We start from the raw sequence: 16,108 nt of genomic DNA on the forward strand, positions 1-16,108 counted from the left end.
AAACTACCAAAAGAATCACTACAATATGATTTAATAGAACGAAACTGGCTAGTTAAGCAATACTCCCAAGTGTGAAGGAATCGTTATAATATTGACACTTAAGAATTTGTAAATTTCTGGGGATTCGCAGATAATGCGGTATGAAATAATCGTACTTGTTTGCAAGCTCTCTTTTTGGTAAGGATCCAACTGTTCGAGGTTTTTATCGCTTTGGTTCATGAGACTCGATACTCCGTAGAGCATCATGACTTTTCTACAGTCTATAAAAATACAAAACAAGAATAAAACGTTATTTTCATCACGAAATAATAAACAATAATTTTCAAGGGCGTGTTTTTTTCACGCGAAGAATAATATTCGTATTCGCCACTTCGCGGTAGCGGTTCGAAGATGAAGAGAATGCGTAGAAAACGTTGCGTCATTTTATTCAGTGAGGTGTAAAAATTTAATTGAATTTAGTTCAACGTAAACTTTAATACAAAAGGATTCGTGCTTCGAATTCGGATCCATACAAATCATAAATGCCATAATTTCAGAAGCTATTGAGATACCGAGGTAGAATAAAACTAGAGCAGCCTTTATAGAAACGAATGGGATGGATGGAAAATAGGTTCCCTTTAATAAATAAATTATAAATTTCTGTAAATATTAGAAGTGAGGAATTTCCCCAGATGTATAATGCAGACTAATTTTAAAATATCTTTTTGCTGGACTTTATTTTTCTCTCAATTTTTCCTCGAGTTGTAGCGGCAGAAGATGTTACTTTGGCGCCGCGTTCCCTTCTGACCTCGATTGATTTCTGCCCGTGGACAATTCCTTTATTCGTTTATGTTCGCAGACTCCTATTTATCTTCATTTAAAATTGGGATTACAGAGAGGCTAAGCAACCGACGTTCAGAATTCGAGCGTTTAGGCTTCTTAAAGGTATCGTTGACGTTTCGTCAAATTAGCTAGGCAGTACTATCAAAACCGTTCTACTTCGCTTTGCTTAACTTCTATATCGCATCGGCTTCTATTTGGGAATTGTTACGGGCTTCGCTGTAAGGTACTAATAAAGGTCGATTTTTTTTTAATTTTCTAGTCCGATTATATTCAAAATTTTACAACTCGCTACCCAAACGACAGAATAAAAACCATGAACGTAATAACTATAAAACACTTTTCAAATATTTCGCTGTCAAAATTCTAGGGGTCGTTGTATGAAAAAGAAAAATTTAAAAAAGATGCTATAATATTACAGAATGCGAGGCGCCCCTATATGACGTAACTTGGGTAAAACTATAAACGCCTTAAATTAAAAAAAACCTACAAATTCCATTGCCATTTCTCCCCGATGTTGATAATTACCTGGAATTTCGGAATTCCTGCAGTAATCTCCGACTAAATGCATCAAGGAATAGAGAATGCGGCCCATCTAAAAATAAATTAATAAAAGCCGATTTTAATTAAGCATATCCTGTTATTTTTTTCTATTCGAATCAAATTTAAGATTGTTGGATTGATTTATGGCAAAATACCGCGCGCGTGCCATTAGTTTTTCATAAATTATTATCAGGCTATTAATATTCGAGCGGTTTTTTTTACAGCTCGAGAATTATTTTCCATCGAAAAATAACGCGATTTTAATCGTAAGAAATTTTTCGGTAATTACTTCCTAAAGTAATTATGGGTTTTTATATATAGTTAGTCAAGGGTAATTTGCGTAAAAACCTAATTCAGGTATCGAAATTTCATTGACTAAAATTTGTAGAAACACTGTAAATGTGATAACGAATAAAACGAACTTATGGATATTTAAATTTTGGACGATCTGACTCCGTAAGTAAAAAAAAAGGATTTGAAAGAAAAAACCCCGCAACGTCGAAATTAGGACAAAAGGATGATAATTATTCGTTGCATTTTCTCCAGCTAAAAATGAAGTTTTCGTCCCCTTCGTTGCTCAATTTCCAATTTTCGTCGATACCCGGCGAGACACGCGTCGTAGTCAGGGTCTTCTTTCTTTCAATGCGATTTCCGTTTGCTCACATTGCAATGACCCAAATTGAAATTAAAAGAAATATTACTCGTTTTAGAGCCTCTCTCTCTTGGCGCAAAAAAAAACACCTCAAACTTTTTAAATATTCGCTTCCCAAGTTCAACGCGAAAAAACTTGGCAAGTTACGAAATTCCTCGCCAGGATAATTATTATCCAGTTAACCTTCTTGGATTCGATGAACGGGGAGGGGAGATTGTGACAAAATGTCTTATCTTCGGCATAATTTACCACTCAAAAATACTCGCGCAATAATAAAATCTTAACGTTACTCTTTTTAACGTAATGTAACGTTTCACCCGATTTTATTAGCTATTATTCGCCCTTTAGCAACATTTGATAAAATAATTAACGATTAATTTCCTATAGCGGGTATACTATCTCGTACGCCTAATATTTGATTTGCTAGTCCTAGAATTTCCTCAAGAAATATATTTAAAAACTGTATAATTACGTTATTTAATTTTTGATAATAAGAAATAAAATTATTTAATATTAATATCGCCAAGTGTTACAATAAAAATATTTAAAAGGCATAATATTTCGTGATACAAAAAGTTTTCAAAACGGAAAACATCGTAAAAATTCGTCGTACCGGTATAGTCTTACAAAGTAACGTGGAACCGACGACGCGTGAAATTATGGAATAAAAGAAGGAAATGAAATTACCCTTGAAACTAAAATCGACAATAATTTAGCACCGCTTGAAATGTGGAAGTAATCTTCCATTGTGATAATTTTCACATTCTATTTCTTTTAAAAGCCAATTCCTATACTTCACCAGCACTCCACCCCCTCCCCCGGGGGATTATCTAATCTACAACAAATTCCGCGCCCGCTAACTAAACATTGACATAAATAAACACGTAGAAAGACCACAGGAAACTCTCGTAAGCTAGTCAAAAGATAAGAAGTGATAGTTAACAATAACGACGTATTCAATAGCCTATCTAAGCGTTTTTAGGGGGCCTGTCATAATATGAAAAAGTTGTCAAGTGCAGTGTACCTTTTCTTCGTAGGTGAGCATCTCCCAGATGGGCATGGCGCTTCCGCGTGAGACGGTCGCTAAGCAACAAGCCGCCAAAAACAAACCGAACATTTTCGCGTTCGCGGGCATTTTTGAAACAATTTTATCGATTTATGTTTTCTTTCGAATTAAAAAAAAAATACTTAGAACATTTAATTAATATCCGCGATAAAATTGAGAAATTAAAACGCCTCTTATTAAAGTAGTGGCAAATTTAGGCGCGTTTCCTTTTCGGAATCCAGAGAGAAGGAGGCGAGACGCTTCTTCCAAACGCCAAACCAAAATTCGTACAAAATACGTATTTGTATATTTATCTGTGAACTTTAGCGAAGCGTTTCGGGGTTCAAACTGCCGCGCTTAAGTCGGTCACGCTTTTATATCTCGCTTCAAAAATACGTGTACGCAGCGAGAGAGGCGCGATGGGGGGACGAAACGCCGACGCCGGATTGGCCCGCGCAACTGGAGAGAGGAAAAAAATACGCGATGAGCGGGGTGAGGGGGACATATCCACAGGGGGACATCATTCAACAAGACCGTTTTACTACACGACGCTACCGGTTTCAAGCACCGCGAAGCCCAATGCCTCTAATTACCCGTTATATCTCGGTATCAGCGTTACTTAAATATATATATGGTTAACATCATTAGGTCAATTTTAGACTGAACACGAATAAAAATTAAAAGTGCCCCAATGAATTAATGAATTTTTATATGCCAAATTCCTTTTCGAGCAGGAAGGAGCAAAGCTCACAGGCTATAATTATACAAGTTAGAAATATATATCTTTATGTTGGAACATATATTGAAATTGTAAAAAAAAAATTATGTATATTATATATACAAATTAATTACAAATGTTTCTATATATGGCGGTTTATTGTTAGTTGGCCCGCTAGATGTCATTTCTTTGAAACCACCACCGCTTCGGGAGGTACTTCGTGTTTTCAATTAGATGGCGATCTCCCACATTGTCGAAGGCAAATAGGGTCACCATGGGTAACAAATAAGGTTCGACAACTCTTTCCTCGTCGAACGCTGGACATTCACGAACGATATGGCACAGGTCTTCGTTGGGTTCCCCACATAAGAGGCACGCTGGATCATTTCCAAAGATTTCACGGAGACGTTTTCACAAGCTACCGGTGTTCCGGGAGAAGCGACTTTCCAGGGGTAACTTTCGAATTTGCCTAATACTTTAGACCAAGTCTATAATATTGTTCCATAAGTTTGTCACTTTGGGGAATATTTTACTGAGCGCTAGTAACGAAGTGAGGTCATCACCAGAAGAAAATCTCCCCCTAGCGAGGCGCGGTCAAAGGCTACGTGTGACGCGGGAGCAAGCAAAACCGCAACGAAGCCAGTAATGCAGTCTGTCTCGCGAATAGCTCTCAGTAAAACTTTTTCATGGGAAGTGTCACACTTATGTTACAAAATTATACACTTATGTAATGCGAGGAAAACCAGCGTTAAGGGTGGGATTAATCATTTCATCAATGCGCTTAGCTTTCGCTGATTACGTCTTCGACAGATATAATTTTATTTCGGAAATGTGGAGAATTGGTAGTTCAATAAATACGTTAGGCGTTTTCAAAATCATTTTGTTTTTTGTTGAAAGTTTCATAAAAATAGGAATAAAACTGAATGCGGGCTGCCAGATCATAGTGGTCGAAATTGTGCGTAAATTTCGCAATATCTGTCGGCGCGTAATTCGCAAAATGCTCGAAAGGCTTTTCCAATCGACGTAAAAAAAGCCCGAAAAACGTTGGAGCCAGTAAAAGCCCGCGTGGTTATATCTTCTCGATGACTGTAGTGGAAAAATAAAAATTCGCGTTTAAAAGTCTAACCGGTTCTGATTTGACGTTCCCTGTGTATATCTTCTACGTCCCCAACCCTCTTCCGTATTCGTCTAAAGAAGCGGCGGACTATATTCCTAACCAGAGTTGCCACATGGGCGGTTTTCCCGCCTGATTGTGCTCCTTTTCAAAGCGCTTGGCGGGGAAAAAAGGCTTGGGCGGGAGGCTGATTTTTGGGCCTTTTTTTATGGTTATCAGTTATCACCAAATAGCGATTGCCTAGCTGTTTAGGGAATAATTTTACCGTAAAATGTGTAAAACGGAGGGAAAGTTGAACGAAAACGAGGTGATAACGGAATCGCGGAAGTCCAGGGGGTAAATATTACGCGTGACTATACCTAATATTAGACAGCAAATCTGCTAAAAACAAAAATTATATTTTTTTGGTTTGGTTATTGTTTATATATAGTAATTATTTCACCGAAAATTCGCGCTTAGAACTATAAAAATTCCTAATCTATTTTGTGAAAATTTGACCATAAAATGGTCAAAAATTTGGGCTATTTTTCGGAAAAACATTTTTTATGGTGGGGGCTTTTTTGGGTTAGTTTTAGTGGCGTAAACAAGGGGAGGGTTTCCACGTCAACTCCCGTCCCCTCTTGGTCGTATCTTTGACCAAAGAATATAAAGCCCCAGGAATGGAAGGATTGATATTATTGGCCGTGTGTTTTGGCTGCGCTAGAAACTTCCGGCAAAGCAAATCAGAGTAACCGGAAACGGTTACCGCAACCCGGTCTCTCTTTAAAAACGAGAGGCGCAAAAGTTCCACTAGACGGAGCTACACTTTATATTCTTTGCTTTGGCTGTACTAAAATTTCATCCCCTTCTCGACCCCTCTCAGGGGTTTTACATAGTTTGAACCTCTCCCTGGAAGGATTTCTGGCTAGTTTAGTTTTCGATTGGGCTGCCAGACGTCATTTAAACCCGGCAACACTGCGCCTAACCTGCCTTTTCCTAGTGCTCGGCATTCGATTAATTTTTATTCATGAATAAAATAAGCTCGGTGATATTTAAATAATATTTATTTAAATAACCAATAGTTGAATAAAAATTGTAAAATGTTAAAATAATCGAAAGTGAATAAGCCTATTATTTAAATAAAACAAACAATTATTTAAATAAATACCACTTTTATTCAAATAAATGCTTGGTTGCGTAAAAAAAACATAATTAAATAAGTTAAAATGATATTCTTTTTACCAACGTTTTTTAAATAAATCGGAAAATTTGTGGATAATGAATAAACAATTCCGAGCACTACCTTTCCCGGAACTATCAGGCTAGAACTGATCCTGAAAACGAGAGGCCTCCCAAGTAAATTATTCGAGAGAAGCTTCTTAATTAACGCTAGATTGAGATGGTCGATCGTTTAATTCTTCCTCAAAAAGCAACGGCTTTTTGCGTGGGAATCTATGACGTCATTAGCTTTCGCCATTAAAAAACGTAATTACGTCAGTATGTTATTTTACCACTACGCGAGAAACTGTGAATGAAAGTTTCGCACGAAAAGGAATACTCGGTAAGCGTCTAATTATCGAGAAAGCGTATTATTCCACCGCGAAATAATGAATCTAAATTATCTGTTATTTTCTTCCACTAATCAATTTAATTTAACGAGTTTTATAGTCAAGGACAATTTTAAGGAACGATCGAATAAAAATGACTAGCGACGCTATTGCCTGAAGTTTTCGCCTCGACGCTACCTTAGAGCAAGAGTCAAGCGAGTCTAAAAACCCCTATTTGAGAAAAACCAGTTTTAAGTTCGAAATCTAGCATGATAACAATGATAATCTACTAATGAAAATTGATAAAGATAGAGTGAAAATATATATTGAAAATTTTGTACAGAGTCACTTTAATTGAAAAACACTCGAGGATTCTTATTTTGAATTTCTTTCAATAGTCACGTATCTCGACTTACTTGACTTTTTCTCTCAGGTAGCGTCGAGTACAAATTGACATTTCTCTCTAGATAAACGAAATTTTCCGCCCTCGTATTTTTCATTTTATTGTTATTTTAATTTACATTTTCTATATCCTGGAAGCCGAAGTAGCCCTACAAAGAAACCTCAATTTATCCAATCAACCCAATAATATTTTAAATAAATACTCTTAATACGAGTGGCTGCCACGTACGAAGAAGGGGTTTCAGCAAGGAGTTTTAAAATATTTCAGGAATTTCCAACTCGGGAATTTTGGAAAGTTGATCGTGTTGGGAAAGGCGTCTGGAAGACGTCGTCCCTGATCCGAGCCCTCCTCTTGACCCCCGAAAGTGAAATCGAAACTGCCAGTGACACGCGATACAATTTTACTGGGTATCAAAAAAAAAAAACCCCGAATCTCCGATATCTATCGGTTGATAAATCATCCAGCATCCTTTCTCTTTCTTTTGAATCTGTCGAACGAAGTTTCTAGTATACGTCAACTTCAATTGGCTAAATGAGAATACGAAGAGAAAAATTTCGTCCAGTTGAAGTTGGGAGAAGACGTCATTGATAAGTCAAGTGGATGGATGCTATAATCATATTTTGATTGTTTTAAATAGCTGAATATATGTCTCGGGATTTCCTTCAATAAAATGGGGTCATACATTCTATTCGCGTGACGAAGTCTTCGGAGACCAACACAACGCGTCAAAATAACGGTATTGGTTGTCGCAATTGACGGATTTTAAAATTCATTTTGCACTTGAAAATACCTCTACATGTTATGGTCAAAAAAGCACGCAAAGAAGGTTGTGTCATCTAGGAGCAACAAACACAAGGAGAACGCAGCTAGCCTTTAAACACGCTAACGAAGGGTTGTGTACGAATTTCATTGGACGAGCGTCACGAGCCTTTACGCTGAACGTTTTACGGGCGGGGGGGTAGACAAATTCCAAATTTTCCCCTTCCGAAAAACGTACGCAAGAAAATCCACGACTTTTGACGGGTTGCGTTCTCCTTGTGTGGGGTGTTGTGTTTGTTGCTCCTAGGTGTCGTAGACTAAGAAAGGTTTCACCTTTACTTTCTTAGTCTATGGTTGTGTGCCCAAGACAGTGTCGCGCGCTAAAACGTCATTTAAAACTACGTCAATAGTTGATTTTATAAAATAAAAAGTGGTCTCGCTCAACTTGTTAAAATGTTGCTCTTACGTCACGAGACCCGGCTTTATTAGTATATTCTTCGCACGAGCTATTTGCACGTGCGCTAGAAAAAGTAACGTTCCTCTGGCGACTGTAGCGCGCGTTCGTAGACTTGTAAAAGCACGACCAACTTTGATCACGCGCTGTTCGCGCTACAGCGGCGAACACATTCGTCGAAATTCCGCGAGCAATGATTTCCCCCTATAAACTGTACTATAACGTGTAGGAGTTCAGCGCCACGCTCGGTTTTTATATTGGCTTCAATGTAAAAGCTATTCTAAAAATAATAATCCGCTAGGGGCGCTCACGTCATACACATCTTTTGCTCATAGGTTAACACAGAAACGTCCACGAATGAGATAGCCGCTGTAGCGCGAGAGATCAAAGTTGGCTGTGATAAAAGCAAGAGACTATGACGTAAGACCCAAATTTAAACAATAAGGCCACGTTACTTTATAAAAAGAACTATCGCGTTGAAAGATCGAAGAAAAATTGGTTTAGGAAAACCCTGAAATTCTAAACAGAATACACCAATCTTATCAGGGGTAGCCGAGTATAGGTACCCCATCCTCTTTATATAGTAAGATATCACGTAATAACTTCGGAATATATCCCGAATAAAAAGAAAATATATAGACGAAATTCCGATCATTCTTTGGTCGCTGACGTCATTAGGTGGGCCAATCGTAAATTAGAAGAAGCGAGTTTTCTTTAGCTACACTAATTCGCGACAAGAAGGCAATGTTTAAAAGAGAATCGGTTTCGGGGAAATTTCAAATCCTGTCGAAGGGGTGGAGGTTGTCGGAGGGGCGGCGAATCTGGTTCTCGACCTGCCTTGAACCCGTCTTGACCTTACGTTGACGTCCTTGTCGACATTCAGACGCGACAAAAACGAGCTTTCCTACAGAGGTTGAATGTTTACCAAAAGAAACCCTTTTTTTTCTTTGACTCGTAAGCTCGTCCATGATGTCAACCGCCTCGAACCGGCTTTATTAGCATCGAGACCGAGAAAACCCCGGGAAATTCCGATATTATTGAAAGGGGGGGGGGGGGGCATTAAAATGGATTTATCTAGACCCGGCCGAACAAACTGTTGGATAATATTGGGCTGCACGTGAAACAGATGGCGGATGCCGTGAAGACCTCGGCTAATTTCGATTTGCGAACTGCGTTACGTCACTGCACGTTATCAGCGGAAAATAGAATTCGAGAAGTCGCGAGTTTAAACGACACGTTTTTCGGTTTCCGAGCGCTTAGTTATTTTATAACTTTATTCATAATGGAGTTTTGGAAACGCAACGTCTCCGACGCGAGTTTCGATACTCATTAAAAATATTATCCTTGGCCCACTGAAACTCCGCGCAGTTAGATTTGCATATTAAAGTATTCTGCCTTATTGGTATCGGTGTTTTAATAGCCACAGACTTACATTATTAAGTCTAAAAACCTTCTATATGTTTTATAGAAATAATGCGAAGGGTTATGTTGGTTAATCCTAGTCAAATATCCAAAGTTCGTAATAAATATCTTACGAAAGCGGTATTCACCAAGGCTAGTAAAATGAAACACGTAAGTATAATTATAATTAGCTAAGCACACAGGCCTAAGTCAACTAGTGACTTGGGAAGCCAATTACCGATGACCAGAATAAATTGCGCAAGAGGGTGGCGGCAAGCCTTTCAAGCCACACGAGTCAACAGCTGCCTACACTTACTATTGGGTCATTCCATGACAAATCGTCCAAAGGTATCCACCCTACCTTTTTAGATTTGGATAAAAATTTGCCTTAAGGGTTATTTTGGTCGTAAAAGCCGATTTACAAATTATTTTTAATGTGCGATAAGCGGTTTTTGAGATATTCGCTATAGAACTTTAGCAAAAAAGGCCAAAAAGGCCTCAACACCAAAAACTTGGAAATTGATATCTCCGTCAATAAAAGTCTGATTTTAATGGGATAAAGCTTATTGTAAAGCATTTTTCTTATACAAACCAGCATAAAATTTTAAAAATTCTATATTGATTTTCTTAGTCTCAAAAAACAGTTTAAATTGTATGACCTTTGACCTTTACCTGTTACCCCAATTTTAGTGAAATATAAATATTTTTTTTCGAATTCCCCGTTTATGATTTAGTCGGAAAGATCAAAATCCCAAAGTAGTATTTTTAGTTCTTTAGAAATAAATTATTTTGTACAACCCCTCGTGCAGTTTTAGAGACATGGAACTTGGTAAACATATCTTGTTAGTCCAGTCGATTTAAATTAAAAAAGGGAAGTAACTAAAAAAAAATTGAATAGAATTTTTCTCTTTTGCAATGTGTTCCTAAAATCGGTCTGAACAGCCCCTGAAAAATTTCCATGAATCCCACCATGGGAAAGTGGTCAAAAGTGGTCACCGGTGGTCAAGGTAGATTTTATTTGGAAAATACGGTCGGGGAAAGTTTAAAAAAGTTATTCTGACTTCATGCTTTGAGATAAAAGGCTGAAATTTGGTGAATATACTTCATATAGCAACCCATCAAAAGTCACGCATTTGCTTGCGTACAGTTTTCATTGGTTAGATGGCTTAGCGCCTGTCTTCCCCCTTTCCGTAAAACGTTCAGCGTAAAGGCTCGTCCAATAAAATATGTACACAACACTGCGTTAGCGTGTTTAAAGGCTAGCTGCGTTCTCCTTGCGTTTGTTGCTCCTTGATGGCACAAACGTAACTGCGCGTTCCACTTTGTCTGGCATTGTAAAACGTAAAGATTTCTCTGTCTTCGAATAATTAATTAATTATTAACTACATTTATATGTAATAATTTTAGAAACTCATTAAATTTGTAATTCTTAACAACATTTTTAAAAAATAATGGGAGCCTGCGAATGTACGAGTTTCAAGCGAATCACATTAGCACTAAAAGGAGATACTTCTGTTACTGGTATTTAGATATGTAGAAGATAATCAGATTATTTTCCGGGGATTTCTCGAGTCAACAAACAAAGTTCGATAACCGAAACGTTAGTAAATATCCTATAAATTTTTCCATTTTGTCGCTGTCAACCAAAATCTAGCTAAAACGTCACAGTCGAATATTTGACCTAGACCTACATTTCCTTAGAAAAAAATTATCTTTCAAATTATGTATCGAAATCTAGATAAGGCTTTAAGATGTGGAAAAACAAAACTGATCCGATGATGTGAAGTGCATATTTTATATAACTAAATCGCGGAGCGCACTGTTGAAAACCATCCTGCAATCAATCCACGACCCATATCACGGTATTATAAAGCTTATCTTTAGCTGATATTTTCGTAATCCTAGGGTTTCCCTTTCGATAACGCAATCGTCACCGTTATGACGATCCTCCGTTGGGCCAAAGAGCCCAATGCGAGTACGAGCGAACTCCGCTTCAAGGTTCGGATTCGCCCAATATCAGATCACACCCCCCACCAACGAAAATTATTCGCTAATAACCGTCATTTTCGAGAAAGCCAAATGAAATGAGTTTGAAAAACACTCGACTATCGAAGAGATTCAAGGTTCCTACGTATCATTTCCCCACCCCCGAATACGCCGATATGATCACCAAACAATAAATATTTCGCGAATAAATGAAAGGAAACTTTCAAAAGCTTATCATTTCTAATACTCTCTCCTAACGAACTCTATAAATAAGGGTTTCGTGTACAGTATCCGCGCATTTAGGATAAGGGTACCATCCAATAGCATCGCTGTTGGTTTTTAATAGTGTAAATATATATTTTTTTAAAACAAGTAGTAATATACAAATATTATACAACATGACGGGGAATTTAGTATTCGCAATTTTCACCATTTGTTTCATCGGAGTAAATTCGTCCATTTTGAACGATTTGAACGTTTTTACTGGACCGTTATTTGGGAATAATTTTATCAACGATATGAATAATCCATTTTTAAGAGAATTAAAAGGTAATGTAAATATTTATAATTTATCTACATAGATAAAACTATTCAATGCCCAGCAAGTCACACAGCCTCGTCGTATCAAACTATTACTTTTGATAGTTCGTTAAATCTCAAAAAGAAAATTAGAGCTTTTTTGAAACCGATTCTTACGAGCTTTACGAATGAATTGTTAATGGCATATTTTAATCATTTATATCTCAGCTTCCGAAATTATTTGTATGGATGAACTGGGATGTTTTTCAACGATAGACGAAGGGTTTTTCCACCCGGAAAACCGACCAATCAACGTCCTCCCTTTTCATCGTAACAAGATCAACAGTAGGTTTCTGCTTTACACGCGTATGAATCCGGAGGAACCCTTCCTGTTGAGCGCCAAGAACTCTTTCAGCCTCACCAAATCGACCTTCAACGCGGGCAGGAAGACCAAGTTCATCATCCACGGTCTTTTCGATAGCATCTACCTCGTCGATTGGATGATGGTATAAGAGCTTTCGAGAACTTCAAATCAAAGTTTATTTTCTAAAGATCTCAAATAAAATTTAAGTTTTTAATAATGTTTTAGAAAATGAAAGACGCTTTCCTACAACGTGGTGACTATAACGTAATCGTGGTGGATTGGAGCTGTGGTAACCAATTCCCGTACACGCAAGCCACGGCTAATACTAGGGTGTTGGGAGCGGAGATAGCTTTGTTAATCAGGCTTTTGGAGGTATATCGCAAAGTTACAAATATTGCAACAAAAACCAAAGTGCGAGTGAATCACAAAAATACTTATCTATTTATGACAGAAACGAATGGGCATTACGCAAGAATCGGTTCATTTAATCGGTCACAGTTTGGGAGCGCACGTTGCGGGATATGCCGGAGAAAGATTGGAAAAGCTGGGAAGAATTTCAGGTCAGTATTTCGCAATTATTTCTAAGCCACGCGACCCATATAACCAACTTGTTGTTCTTCTCTCTAATCAGGGCTGGATCCAGCTGGTCCGTACTTCATAAACATGCCCCCCAATGTTCGATTGGACCCGAGTGACGCCTTGTTCGTCGACGTTTGGCACACGGATGCGGACACTATCCTCACTTTAGGTATATATGTTTTCGCTGACTAACAGCCGCGGAACTCGTCACATTCTCTACTGATAATGAGAAGTGTCATTTAAATATCGCGTCATGTTTTTCTTTGCGCAGCCTTGGGATCCACTGACTCATTGGGACACGTTGATTTCTTCCCCAACGATGGACACAACCAACCCGGATGCGCTAAGACCGATCCCAAAACGATAGAGGGAAACGTGATAAACGGTACTTGTAATATTTAAGTATCAATTTGAATTTAGCCAGTGCCATCCGTAGTGAGACTTTCCCGAACTCTGGTAAATGAGTTATTTGAAAGAAGCGTTGGCCGCACGAGAATGGTTCCCCCGAGCCCTTTTTTGGGTTAGGCTAAAAAATTGTTGAACTAATATTCAAACCCATACGGGTTCCGGACCGTGGTTCGCCTGTACCATCTTAGACCACGGTTCATACGCTACTGGTAGATGGCTCTGGTTTCTGTTAGTAGTTATTTCTCGGTTACGGGGTGTCTTAAGTTCTTTCTTTCTCTTTGTTTTTCTTTTTTGCCGTGGCCTTTTTTGCACGTTGGTTCTCTCTTTTGCTCCTACACTTCAAGTAGATTGGTTGGGGATATTTTCATGGGGTTTCATTATCTCAGGAATAAGGACGTTGATCGTTTGCAACCACGATCGGGCCATAACACTTTTCATCGAGTCCATCAACCGAAAAGCGGGACGGTGTAAACAAATGGCCTACGCGTGTCCCGATTATTCCGCCTTCCTCTCGGGGAAATGCGCGGATTGCGGTTCGGACGGCAAAGGCTGCGCCCTCATGAGCTACGACATGGAAGACACGCGAGATAGACTCTTGCAAAGGAGGCTCTACACCCAGTACGGAGGTGTCGTTGAAGGAAACCGCACAGTTTCCCAAAAGTACTTCATCTCAACGGCAGCTAGTGAACCATTTTGTCGTAAGTATTCGAGCGCGTGTACCACCCTCCATGCAAAGGAAAATTTAAGTTTTATTTCCCCCCCGCTTATAGTGTATCACTATCAAGTGGCGATCGAACTTCAGGGTCAAACGATCGAAGAAGGGACATTATCTACGCGTATCGTCACGACGGACGGCCAAATTCTCGATTTGGGCCTTAGGAAAGGGTAGGTTCGAATCCAAATCCGTTTTTCATGATAGATTTGATAAATTATTATCAGAGCGTGATAGAAGGAAATTATTATCTCGTTTACAGAGTTGAAACGTTCATTCCGGGCTCGACACAATTATACTTGATAACGAGTCCCTCGAAACTGACTCCCTACAACGTCGTGTTGGCCTCTTTGAGTTGGACTCCGGCTTATCAATGGTCGGCGATTGAAAGGAGGCTGCACATCCGGAACGTCAAAATTGTTCCCATGGAATACTCAAACAGAAGGTGCGTTGCAAATCTATACGACACTTCCGATAGCATTCGAATTATTTGAGTGTTCTAATTATAATTTCGTCCTACAGCGCTCAGAGTTTCAATACGATCGTTTTTGGCGGAAGTGGTCCCGCTGGCCATCCTCCCGGACAACAATTGTTGGTCAACAAGAAGACTACTAGTTACTAATTTAGTAATATCCTTAAATTTATCTACCGTAAAAGCTCGTTTGTGATAAGAACAATTATAAGTATTTCGGCGTGGACAGCACGATTCTGCCTTTATTATTCAATACAATCTCGACAGTGGACTTAGTCATTTTTGCCCTGTTTAATACTCGTGTTTCTGCTCGTGGAATCTTTGTAATATAATGTACATAATCATTATCAAATACATACGTATTCACTCAATCATCGTGTACATTCATTCGTTCAAATGAAATTAATTTAAAAGAATGCGCAACTGAAATTCGATTCTAACATAAAAGGATGAAAATGGTAATAAAACTGAGATCCAAAAGTAGTCTAAAGATGCAAATTAATCTATTTTGAAGGTAAATTGCGCGATGCCTCTTACCCAAATTACAAAATGGCATTTCGGCTAGAGCAATAGTTCCTTTCGGAATATATTTCAATGTGATCATTAAATGGTTTAAAGTGACCAAAAGACATGCTGAAAACCAGCATATGGTTTTTAAAATGCATAAAGTAACATTTTCTCTCAAAGTGCGACGAGGTTCACAAATTACTTAACACTGTAACAAGGAAGGGGTGTTCATACAAACACGATTAAAGGTTACAGGGGGTAGGAGCAGGGGTCGCTGACATGTACTCCGGAACGTAGATTATCAACAATTGTAAGGTACATTACTAATTAAATTTCTAATTAAATTTCTAGAGGTAAAACAATAAATAATTCTAAAATAAATTTCATAATTATAAGGCTCGTGGCGCTATTTTAATTCAGGGGTCTTACCAAATGTCACTCGTCGTTACGAGAGGTAGGGGTGGTGTCGAAAAGGTTGTTTTTTTTGGTATTACAGATAATACAGAATCTTCTACATTGTCGATGGTAAAGCTACCACGTCTCTTTTTTTATTCTCAAAGATCTCTGAGTGCGCTATAGGCGCATCAATAATATCATTCCCCGACTGTCTTGCCCCCCTCACCAGCATACTGCCAGACCTTTGATAGGTAAAATTCTCAACTTTGCCAGAACTAAGAGAAACCACAAACAAACCAGTTGTTCGTCCAGTCCCCGTAGCACAAACCCTACATTTGACTTTGAAGGGAATTGTATAAAATCACCTATAGGGTATTCATCTGAAAAACAATGGAATACAACAACATACGCTAACAGACACACTTAAAGAACATATTAGGTACTTATGGTAGTACTTTTACAAGAGCAAATAGTTTGAATTCGGTGCCTAGTAGGCCTAGTCCTTAATTCGGCACTGGGAAACGAGACTGGTGAATTTCAAAATACAATACGTTAACATGAAAATATTTAACTTTAATTACAAAAGGTCATTCCTTTCCATTTTTACACACAGTCAATAAAGGATTTGTGGGTACAGTGTGGCCCTCGGTAGCCCGTTATGATTTTTTTAGATCGGGGGGCCACAATTTGGTCATTTGCTATATGGCGATTTTCGACTTTAAATCTAGATA

The 16,108-nt window shown here is 38.4% G+C and overlaps 2 protein-coding genes across 5 annotated transcripts in view; one reads left to right on the plus strand and one right to left on the minus strand.

Annotated features, from left to right (window-relative positions):
- Reg-5 (Rhythmically expressed gene 5) overlaps positions 1 to 16,108 on the minus strand; it is a 41,405-nt gene that overhangs the window by 1,475 nt on the left and 23,822 nt on the right. Inside the window, exons 1-3 of one of the 2 annotated variants that reach the window (XM_090177430.1) lie at positions 3,039 to 3,419; positions 1,348 to 1,414; positions 156 to 260 (exon numbers count right to left, since the gene is read on the minus strand). In XM_090177430.1, the coding sequence (XP_090033556.1) occupies positions 156 to 260; positions 1,348 to 1,414; positions 3,039 to 3,149 (283 nt within the window). In that variant the 5' untranslated portion in view covers positions 3,150 to 3,419. Of the gene's footprint in view, positions 1 to 155; positions 261 to 1,347; positions 1,415 to 3,038; positions 3,420 to 16,108 lie in introns of those variants that run through there. The other variant, XM_090177431.1, reaches the window with a different exon arrangement.
- Positions 11,648 to 14,842, plus strand: LOC149941168 (pancreatic lipase-related protein 2-like). Of its 3 annotated transcripts, none has more exons than XM_090177472.1 (10): positions 11,648 to 11,969; positions 12,168 to 12,445; positions 12,529 to 12,675; positions 12,755 to 12,863; positions 12,935 to 13,051; positions 13,154 to 13,267; positions 13,635 to 13,988; positions 14,061 to 14,175; positions 14,265 to 14,447; positions 14,525 to 14,842. In XM_090177472.1, exons 1-10 carry the CDS (start codon positions 11,819 to 11,821, stop codon positions 14,622 to 14,624), a joined length of 1,668 nt encoding a protein of 555 aa, XP_090033598.1. In that variant the 5' UTR covers positions 11,648 to 11,818; the 3' UTR covers positions 14,625 to 14,842. The 3 variants fall into 3 exon arrangements, with proteins under 3 accessions (XP_090033598.1, XP_090033600.1, XP_090033599.1); XM_090177474.1 differs by having other exon boundaries at positions 11,649 to 11,969; positions 13,677 to 13,988; XM_090177473.1 differs by having other exon boundaries at positions 11,649 to 11,969; positions 13,638 to 13,988; positions 14,525 to 14,841.

The sequence above is a fragment of the Leiobunum rupestre genome, chromosome 6 (assembly GCF_980474605.1).
Source record: "Leiobunum rupestre chromosome 6, qqLeiRupe1.1.hap1, whole genome shotgun sequence".
In the NCBI taxonomy this organism is placed as follows: Eukaryota; Metazoa; Arthropoda; class Arachnida; order Opiliones; family Sclerosomatidae; genus Leiobunum; species Leiobunum rupestre.

Coding starts and splice junctions, on each gene's coding strand:
- LOC149941168 (XM_090177472.1), top strand. CDS start 11,819: ATGACGGGGAATTTAGTATTCGCAATTTTCACCATTTGTTTCATCGGA. Junction 12,446..12,528: donor ACCTCGTCGATTGGATGATG/GTATAAGAGCTT, acceptor ATAATGTTTTAG/AAAATGAAAGACGCTTTCCT. Junction 14,176..14,264: donor GATTTGGGCCTTAGGAAAGG/GTAGGTTCGAAT, acceptor TCTCGTTTACAG/AGTTGAAACGTTCATTCCGG.